This window comes from Microtus oregoni, unplaced genomic scaffold, assembly GCF_018167655.1.
Source record: "Microtus oregoni isolate MIOR12 unplaced genomic scaffold, Mior012 000035F_ref0000213, whole genome shotgun sequence".
Classification (NCBI taxonomy): domain Eukaryota; kingdom Metazoa; phylum Chordata; class Mammalia; order Rodentia; family Cricetidae; genus Microtus; species Microtus oregoni.
Window position 1 is genome coordinate 21,543,409 of NW_024543094.1, and position 22,913 is coordinate 21,566,321.

General features: G+C 42.0%; 1 protein-coding gene across 1 annotated transcript in view; it reads right to left on the reverse strand.

Moving 5' to 3' along the window:
* The window catches only part of LOC121432574, a 50,496-nt gene that overhangs the window by 16,465 nt on the left and 11,118 nt on the right, over positions 1 to 22,913 (reverse strand). Inside the window, exon 3 of the mRNA XM_041630609.1 lies at positions 15,308 to 15,413. Coding sequence (XP_041486543.1) covers positions 15,308 to 15,413 — 106 coding nt within the window. The remainder of the gene's footprint in view (positions 1 to 15,307; positions 15,414 to 22,913) is intronic.

Genomic DNA, 22,913 nt, shown 5'->3' on the forward strand with positions numbered 1-22,913 from the left:
TAAATCAAGACCTGGTGAACAATTCAAATAGACCTATAAGTCACAAAGAAATAGAAGCTGTAATCAAAAACCTCCCAACCAAAAGAGACCAGGACCATATGATTTTAATGCTGAATACTACCAGAACTTCCAAGAAGAGCTAATACCTATACTCCTTAATGTGTTTCACAGAATAGAAACAGAAGAGTCATTACCAAACTCTTTTTAAAAAGCTACAGTTACCGTGATCCAAAACCACAAAAAGACTTAATCAAAAAAGAGGATTACAGACCACTCGCACTCATGAACATCGACACAAAAATTCTCAATAAAATACTGGCAAACTGAATCCAAGATAATATCAAAAATTATTGATTATGATCAAGTAGGCTTAATCCCAGAGACGCAGGGCTGGTTCAACATATGAAAATCTATCAATGTAGTCCATCATATATATAAGATGAAAGATAAAAAAACATATGATCATTTCATTAGATGATGAAAAAGCATTTGACAAAATTCAACACCCCTTTATGATAAAGGTCTTGGAGAAGTTAAGGATACAGGGTTAATAACTAAATATAATAAAAGCAATACACAGATAGCCGATAGCTAACATCAAATTAAATGGAGAGAAACTTAAAGCCATTCCACTAAAATCAGGAACAAGACAAGGCTGTCCACTCTCTCCATACTTCTTCAATATAGTTCTTGAAATTCTAGCAATAACAATAAGACATCATAAGGAGATCAAGGGGATTCGAATTGGAAAGGATGTCAAACTTTGTTATTAGCAGACGATGTGATAGTGTCCATAAGTGATCCCAAAAACACTACCAAAGAACTCCTACAGCTGATAAACACCTTCAGTAATGTAGCAGGATAAAATATCAACAAAAAAATCAGTAGCCCCACTATACACACAGAGAGAATAAAGAGGCAGAGAGAAAAATCAGAGAAACTTCACCTTTCTGGATAGCCACAAATAGCATAAAGTATATTGGGGTTACATTAACCAAGGAAGTGAAAGATCTATTTGACAAGAACTTTAAGACCTTGAAGAAAGAAAATGAAGAGGATACCAGAAAATGGAAGTATCTCCCATGCTCTTAGGTTGGTAGGTTCAATATAGTAAAAATGGCAATTCTACCAAAGGCAATATATAGATTCAATGCAATCCCCATCAAAATCCCAACAAAAATCTCCATCAAAATCCCAACAAAATTCACAGACCTTGAGAGGACAATAATCAGCTTTATATGGAAAAACAAAAAACCCAGCATAGCCAAAACAATCCTATACAATAAAAGTATTTCGGGAGGCATTACCATCCCTGACTTCAAACTCTATTACAGAGCTACAGTAATGAAAACAGCTTGGTATTGTCATAAAAACAGAGATGTCGAGAAACAAAATCGAATGGAAGACCTGGATATTAATCCACAAACCTATGAACATCTGATAAAGGAGCTAAGATTATACAATGAAAGAAAGAAAGCATCTTTAACGAATGGTGCTAGCATAACTGGAGGTCAACCTGTAGAAGAATGAAAATAGATTCATATCTATCACCATGCACAAAACTCAAGTTCAAATGGATTAAAGACCTCAATATAAATCTGACCACACTGAACATGATAGAGGAGAAAGTGGGAAGTAGTCTGCAACACATGGACACAAGAGACCACTTCCTACGTATAACTCCAGTAGCACACACAATAAGAGCAACAGTGAATAAATGGGATCTCCTGAAACTGAGATGCATCTGGAAGGTAAAAGACACTGTCATTAAGACAAAAAGTCAACCTACTGAATGGGAAAAGATCTTCACCAACCCCACATCAGACAAAGGCCTGATCTCCAAAACATATAAAGAACTCAAGAAACTAGACATTGAAATTCTAAATAACCCAATTTTAAAAATGGGGTTCAGAACTGGATACAGAATTCTCAACAGAAGAAGTTCAAATGGCCAAAAGATACTTAAGGTCATGTTCAACTTCCTTAGCATTCAGGGAAATGCAAATAAAAACAACTTTGAGATACCATCTTATGCCTCTCAGAATGGTAAAACCAAAAACACCAATGATAAAGCTTGCTGGAGAGGATGTGGAATAAGGGGAACACTCATCCATTGCTGACGGGAATGCAAACTTGTGCAACCACTTTGGAAATCAGTGAGGCAGTTTCTCAAGAAACTGGGAGTCAATCTACCTCAGAATCCAGCAATTCCACTCTTGGGAATATACCCAAGAGATGTCCAATCATACTACAATAGCATTTGTTCAATTATGTTCATAGCAGCACTATTTGTAATAGCCAGAACCTGGAAACAACCTCGGTGCATTCAATGGAAGAATGGATAATGAAAGTGTAGCACATATACACAATAGAGTTCTACTCAGCAGTAAAAAAAAAAAAAAACAATTACATCTTGAGTTTGCAAGCATATGGATGGAAATAGAAAACACTATACTGAGTGAGATAAACCAGACCCAAAAAGATGAATATGATATGTACTCATTCATTAGTTGAATCTAGCAAAAAACAAAGGACATTTAGCTTATAGTTCATGATCATAGAGAAGCTAAATAATATGGTGAACCCAAAGAAAAACATATATAGATCCCCCTGGAAACTAGAAGCAAAAGTTGGGAGCATGGGTGTGGGGGTGGGGTAGAGGGAAAAGGAGAAGGGGAGGATAAGGGCGAAGAGGAGGATTGGGGAGAGCTTGGGGGAGTGGGATGGTTGAGATGGAGGAAGGGTGGATATGGGAGCAGGGAAGACGATATCTTAATTAAGGGAGCCATTTTAGGGTTGGCAAGAGACTTGGCTCTAAACGGGCTCCCAGGTGTCCACGGAGATGTCCCCTGCTTGGTCCTTGGGCAGTAGAGGAGAGGGTGCCTAAACTGGCCTTGTCCCATAGCCACACTGATGAATATCTTGCATATTACCATAGAACCTTCAGAAAGTCCAGCAGTCATTTTTCTGTGAATCCTGCATGTCCAGTTTATACAGTGTACCCTTAAGCAGTCCAGACAAGAGTAGTTCCTTGCCCAAATGGCTAGCTTGTCACATTGAAGGCAAATTCCATAACGAATTTCTTCAATGCCCATCAATCTCTCAGAAGTAATTGCTGCTGCCAGAAGCAGACATGTTTCACTGTCAAGAATATTCTAAGTTCCTAAAAATTTTAATAACATATTCTATAGGTCTTTGAGGTGTTGAAGATTATCTTACAGATCTATGTATATCCAGAAAATGTACAGAATGTAATTAAAAGTTTGATTACTATAGAAGAATACCTACTAATCTGTATTTCTTAACTATACATTGCATTTTTAAATAAGCTGTCTAAACATATCTTAAACAAGAGTAGAAACATGCATATAACAAACTGACCTTAAATTTATATCCATAAACCAATGTCCATACCAAGAAAAGCATTCATTTCTATTTTTATATACATCCCCCACCATTTTTTTTGAGATAGAGATTGTCTGTGACCATTAACTTATTATAATCAACCACTTTAAATAAAAACAAAACCTCACAAAAAATCATTTTGGGAATTTGGGTGTTGTTTTGCTAAAACTACTTCCTGCTGATTGTTGGGCAAAGTATTTTTAGGGTTCAAAGAGAACTCTCAGGGGTCTTTTTCCAAAAATATTAATCTGGAAGGAATACATAGGTTCTTTTCTTCTGTGAAAACAAACACAGAATCTCTTTTCCAAACTAACATATACTTCAACTCAAAATCTAAAGTCAAGATACCTTTAAAATAAATATGTTGGCCTAACTTTGCAGTCCGTATAATGAAGTTTCTCTCTATAGTTAGCTTAGTCACAATCAAAAAATTCAAAGAAAATACAATATTATACATAATCTTGACCCTTTGTCTATTTTCCATCTTTATGTAATTTTTTTACTCTATTTCTTTTATTGATAAGTTTTTTTAGAAAATGTTTTTTCTGGGGAGCACTGGCAACCCTTGATCCCACTTTGTAGACCAGGCTGCCTTTGAACTCAAGATATATGACTGCCTCTGCCTCCCAAGTGCTGGAATTAAAGGCATGTGCCATACCCAACTACTCTTTTTCTTTTCTTTTAATGGACTTTCTCTATTCTTTTCTTTTATCTCCCAAGCCTATGTATATTTTAAGCACACTGTAATTTAATCACACCATAATCACCCTGTGTTTAGAGGTTCTTTTTTTTTTTAATGAATTCTTCTTTCCTGTATATTTCTATTTTTTTCTTAGCACACAGGCCTTTAATTTGCTAAGTGATGTATCTAGGATTAAAGCTTTGGCTTTGATGGTTTGCTTCATCCTTTTACTTAGCTTTTTGAGAGTCCAGCTTCGTGATGGAGATTTAAGTAGAAGCCACATTAATTGCCACAACTTGGATCTGTTCTTTTCTGTCTAGAATCTTTTTTGTTGTTGTTGCTTGCTCAGGCTTTATGTGGAAACTTGTGCCAAATAACTGGACACCATTTTCTGGAGACTGTGCTTTCATTTCCTGGTCTCCCAGACCTGAATGATTACACAAAACTATATTAATTACAACACTGGTTGACCAATGGCTCAGCCATATTCCCAGCTAGCACTTAAATCTTAAATTAACCCATTTATTTTAATTTGTGTATCACCATGAGGCTGTGGCTTACAAGTAAGATTCTGGCATCCTTCTCCTTTGGCAGCTACGTGGTTATCTGCCTGGAACTGCCTTCTTACTTTCTGCATTCAGTTTAGTTTTCCTTCTTAGTCATATTCTTCCCTGCCATAGGCCAACAAACCTTCTTTACTATGCAATAGTAATAAAACTTATATACAGAATACAGAGTGGAATCCCACACTAGGCACTTGGGGAAGAGTCCATGCAGGAACACACCAAGGACTCCATCATCATAGGTTCCTTGCTATATTAATCCCACCATTCACAGAGGACTAAATTGGATGAAGGATAGGAGACTGGATGGTCACCTGGGAGGCTGAAACCCATCTAAATCATCACGTAGCCTTTTGGGGATCCTTTCTTCTTTCTGCAAGTTTATTCATTCTCCTCCCTATTTCTCTCCCTGCCTAGGGAGGTCAGAGAAGCTTCCAGATTCATCTAGGATTAGGGATGCCTTCTTTGCTTTCATGATATCTTTGTTAATCCTCCCTCCATTAATATGTCTACAATTCTCTTACAGACCATTTGCTGAAAACTGTTGCGTGGTGTTTTTGCTCTTTTTTTTTCAGGGGGCCCACCAAGCTGCCAAGTAAGCATATGTAATGGATTATTCTTACTTATGAATGCCCAGTCTTAGCTTGGCTTGTTTCTTGCCAGCTTTACTTAAATTAACCTGACTACCTTTTGCCTCTTGGCTTTTATCTTTCTCTACTTCTGTATACCCATCTTTGCTTCTTTCTTCATGGTTTACTGTGTAGCTGGATGGCTGGCCCTGGTGTCTTCTTCTCCTTGTTCTCCTGCACCTTGTTCTCTCTTCCCTCAGATTTTTCCTTCTATTTATGATCTCTGCCTGTTAGCCCCAACTATTCTTGTTCCAGCCTTTCTATTGACCTTTCATCTCTTTATGAAGACCATCAGGTATTATAGACAGGCACATTAACACAGCTTCACAGAGTTAAACCAACGAGGCATAAACAAAAGTAACACCTGAAACTAATATTCCCCAACATTTCCTCTTTTTCTAAATATAGTAACACTGGATACAATAGGAACAATTATCAAGTAAAGATTACATTCATAATGTAATGAATTCTAGTTGATTTGTGTCTGGCACATTAAAATAAAATACCCCATTATTTCCTATCTTATTCAATCTACAGTTTTATACCTCATTTACCTTCTATCATTAAAAAAAAAAACCCTGTAACTATATCTGGTCTTCAACTTTATCAAAGACCCCAGATAATTAAAAAACAAAATGTGCATTGCAAATGACTTCAAAAATCTCTAGAAATGACAAAAACATCTGAATGCCTGGACAGTCACTCAAATTTCCTTTCCAATGTTGGGGAATCCATCAACAGCATACAGGCCCATAGAATCCAAAAGGCCTTTAAATTAAACAGGATATTTGAATGATTGTCTCCTCTATATTAGCTGTTGTAAGTCACTTTCCTATGTGTCCTGCAGAATGTCTGGTAGTTTCTTCTGTAAAGCAGGAACCCTGAAGGACTTTCCCACCTTTTTCAGTCTGGCAAAGTTCAATGATCCCTTTCCTGTTGGTACTGCATGCCCAGTATATACAATATACTTTCAAATAGTCCAAGCCAGAACATAGAACATCTTCTTGTTCGACTGGCTAATCTCGTCACAATGACAGCAAACTCCACTAGGAGATTCTTCAATGCCCATCATCTCTGAAGTAAATAGTGCTGCCAGGAGCAAGTGTATCTCATTGTAAGAAACAGCCCTAAATTGACAAGCATTCAAAATTCTATACGTCTTTGAAAGGATTAAAGTCCATCTATCTATTTAAAATAAATCTTATATGATATGGAAAACAAACCAAGCATATCTACAAATTAGAATATTATAGATGATTAACTACTGACCTGTGTTTCTTGATTATCCTAAATAGTTCATAATAACACTTTTTAATAACTAATATCTTTTACCTTACATTTTTAAAATGAACTGCATAGGTAGAGTACCTTAAGAAAGAACAGAAGCATATATACAATATGTTGTAACAAAAATAAACGTAAATCTTATCAACAAAAAATCCTTTAAACAAGAGTAGAAACATATACACAGTGTTGCAACAAAAAGTGTCTTAAATTTGTATCAACATGAAATTCTTTTTAACAGGAAAGAAAACATATATACAGTGTAACAAAATTGACTTTGAATATGTACCTACATAACAGAATGCATGCTGATACAAAATATCTGGGATAGTTTTCTTTTTATTCTATATTCCTATATAAACATTATAATAACAAACATCCATGAACCACAAGATAACCAAAGACCACCCACATCCCCTTTCCTCTTGAGAATGTGGACGTTGTGTTCTCTAGACTACTTCCTGCTGAATATGGGCGAAGTATCTTTAGGGTCCCAGAGAAAGAGTTTGAGATGGTGACCAAGCCCTAGGTATATCAGTTATAACTTTTTTTGATAGGTATCACCTGGCAAGTTTCAGGAGGCCTTCCCTGATCAAACTAGATCCAAATCAAGCTGGATCAAACACATAGCCTCTTCTTTCCTGCGAAAACAGAAGAAAAGTCTCTTCTCCAATGCATTTGTGATTTCCATTTGACAAATACATTTCTTTTTATCATTTTTTAAAGTTAGACATTCTTAAAATAACTAGACTGGTTTATTTCCACAATCCCTCTTTTAATTCTAGAACTCTTAGCAGCTGACCTTTGCTTTTCAGCAATCAAAAATAATTAAAAATCAACACAATACAATACAGGAACCAGACTCCCTGTGTGTTTCCCATCTTCATGTGGCAGCTTATTTTTAAGCTTTTAAAAAAACTTTATTATTTTTAATTTATTTCTCGCTATGACTGCCATTACACATTTTTTTCTTTCTAGAGTCAATGCACATTTTAAGACACACTGGAATCTATTTAGAGGATTTTTTTCTCCACCTCTTTTACTGAGAGTTTTTTTAGCCTTTTTTGACCATACCAGCTAACTGTAGACTGCTAAGCTACATTTGGATCCTCCCAGTGCTCTGGCAGTGTCTCCACCCACTCTCACACTTAGTCATGAAAGCCACTCCCAAACTTGCAGAAAGGTCAGAAGTGGGGACCAGGAGCTGCATTCAACCTTCCTAGACTCTAGAATGATGACAGTTGTGCTGCTGCAGGCATTTTTATTCATTTCTGATTCCTACTAAATGTACTGGCTGCTCAAGGACTTTCCAGCAGGCACAAACTCTTAATAATCAAACAATGAGTAAAGAAATAGAACAGTATCTTAAGTGCCTCTTTCTTCTGAATAGGAAAGACAGAGATAGTACTAACCGCCAAAACAATAATAGTCAGGAAGCTCAGTCAACAGAACGTCCATTTTTATCCCTGGAAAACTCAAGAGTATAAGGAAACGAGGAGATAACCTTTTCTGAATCCCTCAACAAGCTGCAAGAGAACTTCTAATGGGCCTTCCTTCTTCAATCCCAGCACTCACAAGTTGCTGGAAACACTTCTTACAAGAAGCCTGGAGTAGCACAGATGGAGCCTGCCCCTCAGAGGCTGCACATCATATTTGTTTTCAATTGAACAAGGCTTTGCCATTTCCACAGTCCGGCAATGCCTCTTTGTCCTTCTGGAACTCTAGAGATTGTCCAAATGTCCAATCCGGGGAAAACCTTTTCAGAAAGGCCCAGCAGAGGACGTGACAAAAAGAACTCGCACTGTGGAATCTCTGTCCACATGTAACTGTCCTTCTGCCATCCGGTAGGATTCCTCATGGACAGAGCCTGGCACAGGGATACGGTTCTTGGATCTTGGACAGACAATCCAGAGCCAAGTCCAGGCCTAGTCAAGGAGGCCTCTGGGTCACAGGAGAGTGAGGGTGTGGTGGATACAAGTGCTGTGATTTCAGAGAAATGTACCAGGGGTGTCAGTTTGGAGGGTCAGTGTGGCATCCCAATCACCAAGTAGCAGGCACACAAGAGTGCTGGAAGAGGCAAAGAAGGAAGTCTCCTGAGAGTGGGCACTCCCTGTGGAAGCTGGGAAATGGCTAACTGTCTCTGACATCAATAAGGAATCGCTGGAGACCAGTGAAAGTCCATCCACTTGGAGAACTATTTCCCAGGATACAGAAGACCGGAGCCTGAGCCCACCTCATTGCTGGGCACTGGGATTGTCCCGTAGACTGTTGTACAAAATATTCTCCAAGACTGTGCCCCAGAGCTTTGGTTTGCTGCAAATATCCTGGCTGCCAGGACTTCCCAGTCCAGCCTCAATACTGTGCCCACTACAACCCAGTCATCCTTCCAGGATAGGTATCCTTTTTTTTTTTTTTATAAATTTTTTTTTTATTAAGAAAAGAAGAAAAAAAAACATAAACAAAAAACAAGTTTCCACCTCCTCCCAGCCTCCCATTTCCCTCCCCCTCCTCCCACCCTTCTCCCCCTCCCCCGACTCCTCTCCCCCTCCCTCTCCAGTCCACAGAGCAGTCCGGGTTCCCTGCCCTGTGGTAAGTCCTAGGTCCTCCCCCCTCCGTCCATATCTAGGAAGGTGAACATCCAAACTGGCTAAGCTTCCACAAAGCCAGCACATTAAGTAGGATCAAAACCCCGTGCCATTGTCCTTGGCGTCTCATCAGCCCTCATTGTTCGCCATGTTCAGAGAGTCCGGTTTTATCCCATGCTTTTTCAGTCACAGTCCAGCTGGCCTTGGTGAGCTCCCAGTAGATCAGCTCCACTGTCTCAGTGGGTGGGTGCACGCCTCGTGGTCCCGACTTCTTTGCTCATGTTCTCCCTCCTTCTGCTCCTCATTGGGACCTTGGGAGTTCAGTCCAGTGCTCATGTGTGGGTCTCTGTCTCTATCTCTATCCATCACCAGATGAAGGTTCTATGATGATATGCAAGATATTCGTCAGTATTGCTCTAGATAGGGTCATTTCAGGTTCCCAATCCTCAGCTGCCCAAGGAACTAACTGGGAACCTCATGTTGGGCACTTGGGAGCCCCTCTAGGGTCAAATCTCTTGCTCACCCTAAAGTAGTTCCCTTAACTAAGAATTGTGGTTCCGTGCGCCCCTATCCACCTTTCCTTTATCCCAATTCTCCTGATTCCCCAAGTCCCCCCTCCTTCCCTTCTACCTTTTCTCTCCCCATCTCCCCTTACCCCCATCCCACCCCACCCCCAAGATCCTAATTTTCTCCCCGGCAATTTGGTCTACTTCCCTTAGCCAAGAGGATAACTATATGTTTTTCCTTGGGTTCACCTTCTTACTTAGCTTCTTTAGGTTCACCTATTGTAGACTCCATGGCCCTTATTTATCCTTTCTTATCAAGAGAAGGGAACGTCCCTACCATTTCCAAACTCCGGGACACATGGCATAGCCGTATTTTTTGTCCAAATAATGACAAAACTGAATATACAAGTCACAGAAAGGACATACAGCTTATAGAGATGAGGCCTGTAGAAGCCTACAATATAAATAATAATGAAAAGAATTTTGGGGACAGGATAAAAGGCTTTTTATTGTCATATTGACCCCAAAAAACATTGCAGAAATACTCTCCACGGAAAGTCAATGGTTTATCAGCCACGACACAAACACAAGTATCAGTATGAGCAGACTATTCTCCCCCAACAGGCCACTGAAGGACATGACCCCATGACCTCCGATGACAGAAAAACATAAAACAAACAAACACTAGCGATTGTTCCCAGGCCAATCCTAAAGGTACAGTCAACCTTTCCCAGACAAATGGATGTACTATGGCCAACCTATGTGCAGAGAAACTGGGTCCGTAGACAGCCACTCTCAGCGCAGGGCACTGGCACCACGGGCCCCAGGCTTCCCTGTCCATTGTCATAGGCACTGCATAATGGTATGATCTAAAAAAGCAAATGCTTTTCCTCATTTAAGGTAATGAAACAGAACTAACCATGAGTAGAGTACGACTTTAGTGTCCACCTCACAGAGCATCGTGTGCAGAGCCTGGAACAGTGATATGGTTCTTGGATTTTGCACAGACCATCCAGAGGCAAATATACCCTAGTCAAGCCATGTCTGTGAGTCACAGGACAGTGAGGATGTGGCTTTAGGAGAATGAACAAAGAAGTTTCAGTTCGGGAGATCAGTGTGACATCCCAGGCATCAAGCACCAGGGATAGCAGGGGCTGTAGGGCACAGAAGAGGAAGAGTCCTGTGAGTGAGCACTCCCCACGGAATCTGCAGAGATGAGGGTAAGTCTCAAAACAGTGAATTGCTGGAGACTTTTCCCCAGGATCCAGAAGACTCGGGCCTGAGCACAACTCACTGCTCGGCCGCTGGCGTTGTCCTTCAGGACTGTGCCACTGGGAAGTCCTTTCAAGACTGTGCCCCCGAGGTTCTGCTTGCTGCAGATATCCTCGCCTCCAGAGCCTCTCAGTCAGGCTTCACGACTGTGCCTGCTACAACCAAGTCAGGCTCCCAGGACAGGAATCCTTTCCTCTCTAGAGAAGGGATCGTCCCCAATATTTTAAAACCCCAGGAGCATGGCATAGCCATGTGCTTAATGCAAACAGTAAAATAGAGGGGCCTGGAAGTCCCAGACAGAAATGCAGGGACAAGTCCTAGACAAACTGAGAGGTCACATGGCTATCAAAAGACCGTTGGGCACAGCATAAAAAGATTTGTATTTTCATTTTGACCTCCAAAGTTAAAGTGCAAGAGAACTCTGCACAACAGCTCAAGGGCTTATCCTCCAATACACAAAACCAAGGGTCAGTCCTGAGCAGACTCTTCATGACCCAACAGGTCGCTAAGAACAGGACCTCACAAGCTCTGTTGGATAGACTCCAGTAGAGAAATTGGGGATTATCCATAGATGTGCTCCTGCAAAGAAAACTCTATACAATGAACCAGCTCAAGACCCAGTGTGTTGGCATGTCTGCCACCACAGGATTCCCAAAAACACAAAACATTCAAATACTAGCTGTGTTCATCACTCCAATCCTAAAGTACATGGTCAAGCAGCCAAAGGCAAATGGAAGCCGTGGGTCATCCTATATGCAGAGATCCTGTGTCCTGAGCCAGCGATTATCAGCACAGGGTACAGGCACTATGTGTCCCAGGCAGCCCTGTCCATTTGTCTGAGGCACTGCCTATGTAGAAGGGTACAATCTGGAAAAGCAAATGCGACCCCATCTGAAAGCAAGGAAATCTTTAGGCATTACTTTCTCTGTGTATGATTTATCTTGAGGTCCTGTCTGCAGTGCAAGGCCACAGGGAAAGGTCTGTATCTGGTCCACCTTGGAGTACTGTTTCCGGAGAGGATATGAATCGACAAAGAGGTGATAGTGCCGTTTGAGGTCTCACCATCTCCTAGTTCCGTCATTGTAGTTAGTGGCAATTATACTGTAACGAAGGAAACAAAAGTCTTTAGATTTCCTTCTGAGGGTGGTGTTTGGGCTGAGTCAACCCTACAGGACCAAAACAAACAAATTTTTAGGACTGGAGAGAGTGCTAAGTCAACCACGTAAGACCCCAGCCTAAACGTCATCTAACCTTGTCTTTCTCCTGATCTGCTCTCACCTGATCTTTGTGTAGCTGTGTACAGAGGCACCAGAGAGCCAGCCCAGTGTCTACCCAAGTCACAAAGTAGGCACAGTCATCAGGACAGTAGTGTGGCATCCTTGAGTTCACAGCAGATGAATCATGGCCTCTGGATATCATGACGAAGAATAAAGGACCTAGGGACCCTAGGGACTTCCTACTCAACTAATTGGAGATGGGCAACCAGCTGAGTTTTCCAGGCCCTCCCAGCTTGGCCTGGATATCAAAGCCATGTTACTCTATCCTATGTCTGCCTTCAATCTCAGAATGGTGGCCTGCATGTCACTGACAACTTTTCATGACGTGGCAGGTGCAGAGACCCATGGTCATTTGTGATTTCTTCTGGTACATTGTGTATACAGTACCCATCTGACTATGGGTACAATGAGCATAAGGTGAAGGTAGAAATACAAAGGTTAGAGCTAAGGCAGGAAAGGCCAGAAGTTAGGAATGAGTAATGTTAAAATATAAGAGATAACTAGAAATAAGCTTGAGACATTGACCAATCAGTTTTGTAATTAATATACTTTCTTTGTGATTATTTCAGATCTGAGGGCTGGGAAATGAACTAACTATCAGTGTCCAGTTAAATAATGGTGCAAACATAGGCCAATTACATCCACATAAAACCTGAGAGAACTTGGGAAGGAATCTGAGACACAAAAGAACAGAGTTAAGAGACGAAAGAGCAGTGTTAAGGACGGCTTATTGGTAGCAGCATTTTCTCAGGTAGGCTCTATTTTCTGGCCACGAGCAGAGGCACGTCTTCTTTAAGAGAAGGCTTCCAGACTCAGCCTTAGCAGCAAAACTGACCAGCTTCTTTAAGAGTCGGCTTCCAGGTTTGTGCTGATTGCATGAAACTCTGGCTCTTGCTGGGGGTCTTGAACTTAAATAGGCTCTGTAAACAGTGTGCTATAAACTCCTCATGGTGACATAGATCCACTGTGTCCTTGGAGCTGGGGCAGTGACCATGACAAAATTGGGAGCATGGGGATGAGGGAAGAAGGGAGGGTGGAAGGGGAGGAGAACTTGAGGGAATGGGATATTTGAGATGAGAGCATGGAAAGAGATATTTTAATTGAAGGAGCACTATGGGGGCTAGCAAGAAACCTGACTCTAAATTCACAGAATTAACAAGGATGGCCCTAGCTAAGACCCAAGGCAATAGAGGAGAGGGTGGACAAACCAGCCTTTCCCTGTATTCAGACTGATGAATATCTTAATTGTCACCATAGAACCTTCATCTAGCACCGGAATGAAACAGAGGCAGAGACCCACAGCAGAACATTGGGCTGAGCTCCCAAAGCCCAATGGAAGAGTGAGGGGAGTGAGAATATGAGCAAAGAGGTCAAGACCACGATGGGGACACCCACTGAAACAGTTTAACCCGAGCTGATGAGAACTCACCAACTCCAGCTGGACAGGGAAGGAATCAGCATAGGACCAAGCTAGAGCCTCTGACTGTGGTTGGCTGTTGGATGGCTGGAGCAGACTGCAGGGCCACTGGCAGTGGCACCAGGATTTATCCCTACTCCATGCACTGGCTTTGGGGAACTCATTCTCATTGGATGGAACCTTGCTCAGTCTGGATATAGTGGGGAGGCCCTTGGACTTTCCACAAAGCAATGTGCCTTACCCTCTTTGAGGAGTAGATGGGGAGATGGGGGACTATGGGGGGAAGGTGGAGGGAATGGGAGGAGTGAAGGAAGTGGAAACTGGGATTGGTAATAAAATGGAAAAAGATAATTTTTTCCTTTTTTAAAAAAATAAAATAAAAATTAAATGGGCCTAATTATCATTTTAATTGAGAAGTAGCATTTTCAAAAGCCATATATTCAATTATTATTTGTATAGCTTCTGAATTTCATATCATTCTATTTACTGATATATTTGGTCGTTGGAAGAAATCTGTGACGCCTTCCTTTGGCCTGCATGATTTTAGTAGATGACTCATTTTTTTTCCTGTTTCTCCAATTCTGCCCCAAGCATTCAAAGCTGCTGCATGGCAAAAATCCATGGCATGGTCATCATATAGAGAATGCCATGGTGCATCATCATAAACTCCCTCTCTAGGAAGTTGATCTTGGGAGATTTCCATACCTCTAACCCTATTTTGTTCTTCAATGGTCTAAGCCTCTTCTCAGAATCAGGAACATCATTGCAATTGTTGGCCAGGCCCTGAGAAAGCTTTAATCAAGTCTATGCTGTCTTTAGGGAGAATTCTCTTACAAACTGACCATGAGTTTAACACCTGTTTCACAAAAGGTGAATGCATGCTATATGAGACTATTGCTTCCTTGAACCTTCTTAAATCTAACATTTTCACAAGAGTCCATTTAACTCTTGCATAGCCTTGGGGAAATCTATCATTTGGCAATTGTTCCTGTAAGATGACTGGATAAATTAAAGTTGGCTGTTTGAAAACCTTATGCTCTCTTCCTCTCTGTTCTTATACGGCAATACTGAACTTGTTTCTCCATCAAATTCCTCTGTCTGGATTTGACTCTCTCTGTGATATGTTTTATTAAGTTTTCCTAAAACTTCTTAGGACTCAGATTTACCAATATTTTTAGTGATATTTACATCACTAAAGCAGATATTTATGACTGACATTAAGTAAATCCCATCTAACATAGTTCTACTCTCATTTAATCATCCCAGTTTCAAACTGTCCACCATATAATCATCCAGAGATTGAAATTCCTCCTTTGAGATGTGTGGGATTAGAGGAGGAGGGGAAGATAGGGAAGGAGAGAAGCCCTGACTCTAGAGTCCTACCTACTTCCTCAGATTGTTTCTTTGAAATCTTGAAACCATATACAGATGGTCCTCAACTCAAGACGGGGTCACATGCCAAAACCCCATCCAGGTATGAATTTCCTGATTTTGAAATGGAATGATCAGACCTATCAAGATCACAGCTCAGGCCTGACGAGCTTGTGTTCAGAACACTTGCTTCAACTAACTGCAGTTAGGCAAAGCCAAGCCACACAAACCCTCACTGATAATTAAGCGTTCAATAAGGTAAATGAATGACAATGGCACTGAAAGAAATACAAAGTGTTGATTGCTGTGGACTCACCTGCCTGGAAGGCTGAAAATGTGTGCATAGGACCACGCATGTCAACCACTTCTTTATTCTTCTCCAGTGAGAACAAGTGTCTGCAACAGAGCAGGTTGCATGGACTCTGAAATCAGAGAGAAATTCAACCTTTATGGCTATGGGGAGGGGGAGTCAGGAACCTGGAGGTGGTGGCCATTTAACCTACAATGTGGAGGCCTTCACCTTCCTGGGAGTCCACAGGTGTGGTGTAGAGCCAGAATTCCAAGGACCCCTTCAGCTCTCCCTGTCTGCACTGCCCTAGCAACCTCCTCCCCTTTCTGGTCCCCTCAGCCTCCTCCACCCCTCCCATGCTTTGAAATCTGCTGTCACTATCTCCTCCCAATGCCAGATGCTGCAAGACTCTCAGGCTGGGCTACAGTTAACAGTGTAACACTGAGCTCTGGGGAGGTCAGAGGCCCCAGATACTGTGACTTCTATACTGCTGGGCAACTCAGCTTCTCATTCAAGACTCAGCAGCTCCAGCACCTCTGAATTCCCAGCAAACGCCACAGAGGACAAAGACAGGTTCTCTGCTGGTGGGGATCCTTACAGGACACCTGTCAGCAGACAGATTAAGAAGGGCTGAGCGCTTCTCCATCCTGCAGCACCAGAGACCGGGCAGTTAAACCGCCAAAGAGCAGGGAACAGTTCAGAAACAGGCAGCCTGATTGGCTGCAGGCAGCTGGTCCTACCATGTGATTCAATGGTAGCCTGTGATTGGCTGAAGCATCATTGCTGGGATTGGTTGATCGATGGCTACAAGAGTATCCTGTAATATTAAGCTACAGGTTACTCAGTAAATCGGGTTACAGATGTCTTTGTGTGGTGGCCACGTGAATACAAACTATCAGCCAAAGCCTGGATAAAGGTGCAGGTCAAACAGGTTAGAATTTCACAGCCTCAGGTTGATCATCCTTTTCCTGTCTGGAGGGACTAACACAAAACGTGAGTTTGACCAGTGAACCTTCTGCCAGGATCACAATGATCTGCGGCAGTCCAGACAGACATCTTGATCCCACAGTGTCAAGTTAGCCAAACATTCCTGGATTTTACCCTTTTGTTATTCAGAGGCCTTCAAAACACAAGGACTGTGGGCTACAGATGTTTACATTGGAAAGGAACTTGTATAAAAGTGTAAACCTAAAATCAATTGCGTTGCAAAAAGAATAAACACCAGTGAATATATATTTTAATCTTTGAAGTGTCTGCTAGATGATACAGTGTAGAAGGAACAGGTCTTTTGTTGTTGTTGTTGTTTCGTTAGCTTTTTTGTTTTGTTTTGTTTTGTTTTTTACAGAAGCCACCATGAGACAGTTCAAGCAAATCCACTGGAGGGTCTGATGTGGGAGTCCCCTCTGTGATTGCCATTAATGAATAAAGAAAACTGCCTTGGCCTATTGATAGGGCAGAACTTAGGTAGGTGGGGAGGACTGGACTGAATATAGTTTCTGTATGTTTATTTTGGTTCTGGGTGGCCGGGTTGAACGAGTAACCAAGCAGCCTCCTCCAACAAGGGTCAGCTCTCAGAGGCAGCTCAGCAGTTGGTGGATGATGGTGGTGCAGGCTGAGAACCACATGTCCTCTACTGCTCTTCTCCTGTTCCCAAAATGTGAGCTCCATGAGGCTCAGCCACACTCCTTTCTTCACTGCTGAGTTCTCAGGGCCTAAGACAGAGCCTGGCACATAGAAGGTTCTCAGGAAACCTTGTCAGATAAATGACTGGCCACATTCGCCTGACAATCTGTCTCTGCTCTTTATAACTTTTGCTTGCATGAGCATGTGCACACACACACACACACACACACACACACACACAACCCTCCAGTGTAGGGAACATCAGCATTCTTATTAAACCCAACCATTTCTTAACTGATTCCCTCATGTGACTTTGGTTTATCTGTCATACAGACACTAGAATTTCTCTAAGATTTTCAGAACCTAGGGAAGGAAGCCATATTTCTTTTTTTTTTTTTTTTTTTTTTTTTTTTTTGGCCTCATCTTTCCCACTTGACAGGCTTGTACACTTGCTACTTCCTGTCTGGAATGCCCCTTTATCTCCTCCTCCCTTCCACCTGCCAGAGCTAAATTCTTACAAATATCTGCATATTTCATGATTCACATCTGTCTTTCCTGAATTTGATTTTTGTGCCTTTTGGGCATTCTCACAGTCCTAGTCAAATAGTCCTGAGTGAAGAAATACAACTTTAAAAAAAAAAAGAAATACAACTTTAAAGCTACAGCATGGAACAGTAATGTTTCTGTAAGAGACATAAGGAATGCAGTAATGGATATGAGCAGGCGTGCTCTCAAAAGATCTCAGAATGTGCAGACCAGCGTGTGTGAAGTCTCTGCTGGGAGAGGGGGTGAGGAGAACGTGTGGGTTAGGACGCACTAGATTCTTCTGTCCCTTGTTCTATAGCCTTTCTTTCTTTTCCACAGCAAGGATGCACGTGACTCACAAGTCAGCTGAGGTGGAGCCCAGAAACAGAAATGGAGCCTGTGCCATGGTTACAGGGCTCATTTTCCTCTCCATGGGGTGAGCTGTATTAGAATAGTCCTAGTCACCTGCTCACCCTCTTGTCAGTCCCAGAAGGCTTAGAATTCCCATCACGTTAACAATGGCTTAGATTGAGAAAACCCTTACTTCAATATAAAGGCTGTTCCAGGATTTAAATACTCATTTAATTTCAAGAACAAATGGAACATATTAAGACATTAACCTTTGATGTTGTTCAAGCCTGCTCTTAGGAAATCCAGCTTGAACAACTGCAGCAAAGGAGAATATGACGTTACCAAACACAACCCCACACCTGTGGACCCCAAATGATCTTACAGAAGTCTGCACTTGATTCTGGAGGAGACACTTGAGAAGATCTTGAGGCTCCTGATTTCCTGTTTCCTTCATTTGCTTCCGTAAGCCTGATGCTTTCGAGACTATCCTTCCCACACAACTGAATGCTTGCAATAAAGAAAGAGTGGTAATTACATAAACTCACTAACTGTGGCATTAAGAACAAGTCAGTGTGAGAACTTGGGTTTCCAAACACAGAGATTGACCAGCATTTCAGGATAAAAATCTACTTAGGGGTTGTGGAGATGGCTCACTGGGTACAGTGTTTGTTGAAAAGGCATGAATGCCTGGGTTTACATCACTAGCAACCACGTAAAAACTTAGATGTGGTGGAGCAGGGGTCCATAACCCCAGTGCTGAAGGGCAGAGTCTAGCAGATTCTGGGAGCTCAGCCAGTCTAGCCAAACTGGCAAGCTCCAGGTTCAGTGAGAGACTGTGGCATAACATACGGTGGGAAGCTGGAGGAAGATGTTCTGAGGTCAGTCTGTGGTCACCACACGCCCCAGCAGGGGAGTGCTCCTACACACATACTCAAGCATATAAACTCCAGTGTACCACAGCTCAGTCTAGACTTCATCTGGAAAAGGTTAGAACATGTGCACACTGCACCGGGTGAGGACTGGAGGTGGGATGAGGACTTTAGCTCAGTGGACTGTCTCTTGCTCAGGCCTGGCCCCTCCTCTTTGAAACTTCTTGTCTCTGCTAACTGAGCAAGCAATATGACATGAGCTTATGATATGCTCTAGTTTGTACTCTTCCTTTGGTGTACCTGTACTGTGTTTTTCCAGGCAGGTTAGTTTTTTTGCTTCTTTGGTTTTTGTTGTTTTGTTATGTTTTTTGCACAGGGTTTCTGTGTATAACCCTGGGTGTTCTGGAACTCACTCTGTAGACCAGGCTGACCTCAAACTCACAGAGATCTATGTGTCTATGCCTCCCAAGTGCTGGGATTGAATACATGCACCACCACTACCTAGAAGGTTCATTTCTTTTTTTTTTTTTTTTTTTTTTTTTTTGGTTTTTTGAGACAGGGTTTCTCTGTGGTTTTGGAGCCTGTCCTGGAACTAGCTCTTGTAGACCAGGCTGGTCTCGAACTCACAGAGATCCGCCTGCCTCTGCCTCCCAAGTGCTGGGATTAAAGGCGTGCGCCACCACCGCCTGGCCGGTTCATTTCTTTTTAACTAATGCTAAGCCTCACCAGTGGCAAGAAATAGCAATGCCTGAAAGGTGATTCAGAAATAGGCTGTCTTAGGAAACACCTGGCAGAGTCCCTAGGCGCACACTCCAGGGAATTCAGGCCATGAGAAGTCACCTGACTCCTCTGGGAACACCAAGGGCAGGAAAGCAGATAAGGAAGTTAGGTCCAAAGAGTTCCCTCTTGAAACACTCATTGAGTCCAAGAGAACTGCACCAATGTTTGCCAGGCCTGACACTGAACAGGGGCTGCTGTTGTGGAGGAGGAAGGGAGCTGAAATCCTCAGCTTATTTTGGATTCCTTTTGTCTCATCAGTGATGCGCAGGTTCGCTCAGTGTGAATACTTCCTCCTCTGAAAGACCCAAACAAAGTCATAGTAGGCAAGCCATGGGCCATCCCTGCTGGGGATCTTCTGAGGTGCTTTAAATGCTCCCGGCACTCTGACCCCATTTGTGCTGGGACTCTCTAATGACAGCTGCTGTCAGTTCCTACTGCCTGCTGCTGGCTGCTTCCAAGAGGTTAAAGAATTTCATTTCACAGTTCTCCAACTTCGTTGCACAAAAGAGAAAAAGAAAACCCACCAGGCTCTCTATTGTATGTGCAGAGTGATTTAAAGGAAGGCTTGAACAAATAGCATAAAATATCTTGGGGGTAACTCTGACCAAGGAAGTGAAAGATCTATTTGACAAGAACTTTAAGTCTTTGAAGAAAGAAATTGAAGAGGACACCAGAAAATGGAAGGATCTCCCTTGCTCTTGGATTGGGAGGATCAACATAGTAAACATGGCAATTCTACCAAAAGCAATCTATAGATTCAATGCAATCCCCATCAGAATCCCATCAAAATTCTTCACAGATCTGGAGAAGACAATAATCAACTTTATATGGAAAAACAAAAAACCCAGCATAGCCAAAACAATCTTATACAATAAAGGATCGTCTGGAGGCATTACCATCCCTGACTTCAAACTCTATTACAGAGCCTACAGTATTGAAAACAGCTTGGTATTGGCATAAAAACAGAGAAGTCGACTAATGGAATCGAATAGAAGACCCTGACTTTAACCCACAATCCTATGAACACCTGATTTTCGATAAAGGAGCTAAAAGTATACAATGGGAAAAAAGAGAGCATCTTCAACAAATTGTGCTGGCAAAACTGGATGTCAATCTGTAGAAGAATGAAAATAGATCCATATCTATCACCATGCACAAAACTCAAGTCCAAATGGATTAAAGACCTCAACATCAGTCCGAACACACTGAACCTGATAGGAGAGAAAGTGGGAAGTACTCTACAACACATGGGCACAGGAGACCACTTCCTACGTATAACCCCAGCAGCACAGACATTAAGGGCATCATTGAATAAATGGGACCTCCTGAGACTGAGAAGCTTCTGTAAAGCAAAGGACACTGTCACTAAGACAAAAAGGCAACCCACTGACTGGGAGAAGATCTTCACCAACCCCGCAACTGACAAAGGTCTGATCTCCAAAATATATAAAGAACTCAAGAAACTAGACCATAAAAGGCTAATCAATCCAATTATAAAATGGGGCACTGAGCTGAACAGAGAATTCTCAACAGAAGTTCAAATGGCCAAAAGACACTTAAGGTCATGCTCAACTTCCTTAGCGATCAGGGAAATGCAAATCAAGACAACTTTAAGATAGCATCTTATACCTGTCAGAATGGCTAAAATAAAAAACACCAATGATAGCCTTTGCTGGAGAGGTTGTGGAAAAAAGGGGTACACTCATCCATTGCTGGTGGGAATGCAAACTTGTGCAACCACTTTGGAAAGCAGTGTGGCGGTTTCTCAGAAAATTAGGGATCAACCTACCCCTGGACCCAGCAATAACACTCTTGGGAATATACCCAAGAGAGGCCCTATCATACAACAAAAGTATATGTTCAACTATGTTCATAGCAGCATTGTTTGTAATAGCCAGAACCTGGAAACAACCTAGATGCCCTTCAATGGAAGAATGGATGAAGAAAGTATGGAATATATACATATTAGAGTACTACTCGGCAGTAAAAAACAAGGACTTCTTGAATTTTGCATGCAAATGGACGGAAATAGAAAACACTATCCTGAGTGAGGTAAGCCAGACCCAAAAAGAGGAACATGGGATGTACTCACTCATATTTGGTTTCTAGCCATAAATAAAGGACATTGAGCCTATAATTCATGATCCTAGAGAAGCTAAATAAGAAGGTGAACCCAAAGAAAAACATATAGGCATCCTCCTGAATATTAACCTTCATCAGGCGATGAAAGGAGACAGAGACAGAGACCCACAATGGAGCACCGGACTGAAATCTCAAGGTCCAAATCAGGAGCAGAAGGAGAGAGAACACGAGCAAGGAACTCAGGACCGCGAGGGGTGCACCCACACACTGAGACAATGGGGATGTTCTATTGGGAACTCACCAAGGCTAGCTGGCCTGGGTCTGAAAAATCATGGGATAAAACCGGACTTGCTGAACATAGCGGACAATGAGGACTACTGAGAACTCAAGAACAATGGCAATGGGTTTTTGAACCTACTGCACGTACTGGCTTTGTGGGAGCCTAGGCAGTTTGGATGCTCACCTTACTAGACCGGGATGGAGGTGGGTGGTCCTTGGACTTCCCACAGGGCAGGGAACCCTGATTGCTCTTTGGGCTGATGAGGGAGGGGGACTTGATTGGGGGAGGGGGAGGGAAATAGGAGGCGGTGGCGGGGAGGAGGCAGCAATCTTTAATAAATAAATAAATAAAAATTAAAAAAAAATAAAGGAAGGCTTGAAGCCAGAACCTTGGAGCTGGCACTAGCAAGCGTTATTGCTCCCTGTCCTGTGACCTCCTTCCCGGTCCAGGACCCTGCCAAAGAGTACACCAATGTACTCACCACAACTCATCCCTGGTGGATGCAGAGTGCCCTGGGCTTTGGCAGCTTAAGGGAGGCTTTACTCAGATATTTTCAGTGTCTACTCTAGACAAGCACAATAGGAGATGAAAAGGAATGAAAAGGGCAACAGAGAGAGAGAGAAAGAGAATGCTAAAAAAAAAAAAAAAACTATGTTTGGTTTTTCATTACCTGGAACTATTCATAGCAGACAGCCAATAGAATATATATAGAGATAAACACAATGCTGTGTTCATATATGTAGATATACATATAAATAATTAATGCACACAGTCTGTCCTAGAATCCTGTTGTTCCACATCTGTGAATTCCACCAACCTCGGAACAAAAATATTAGTAAAACAGTTTGCATCTGTATTGAATACATAAAAATTTCTTTTCCTATAAATAACCCCTAAATTATACAGTCTACCAACTATGCACACTGCCCTTACTCTGTCTTAGAAGCAATCTGGAGTGGTTTGAAGTATCGTTCACAAGTGCACATTCTCTGCCATTCTGCCATTCTGTACAAAGGACATTACTTCACAGTGCTTAGATTTGGGTCTCCATACAACGTAACTCATTCCTGTAGATGCTCAAGTCCCTTGAAGAAAATAGTGGAGTGTTCGCAATAATCTATAG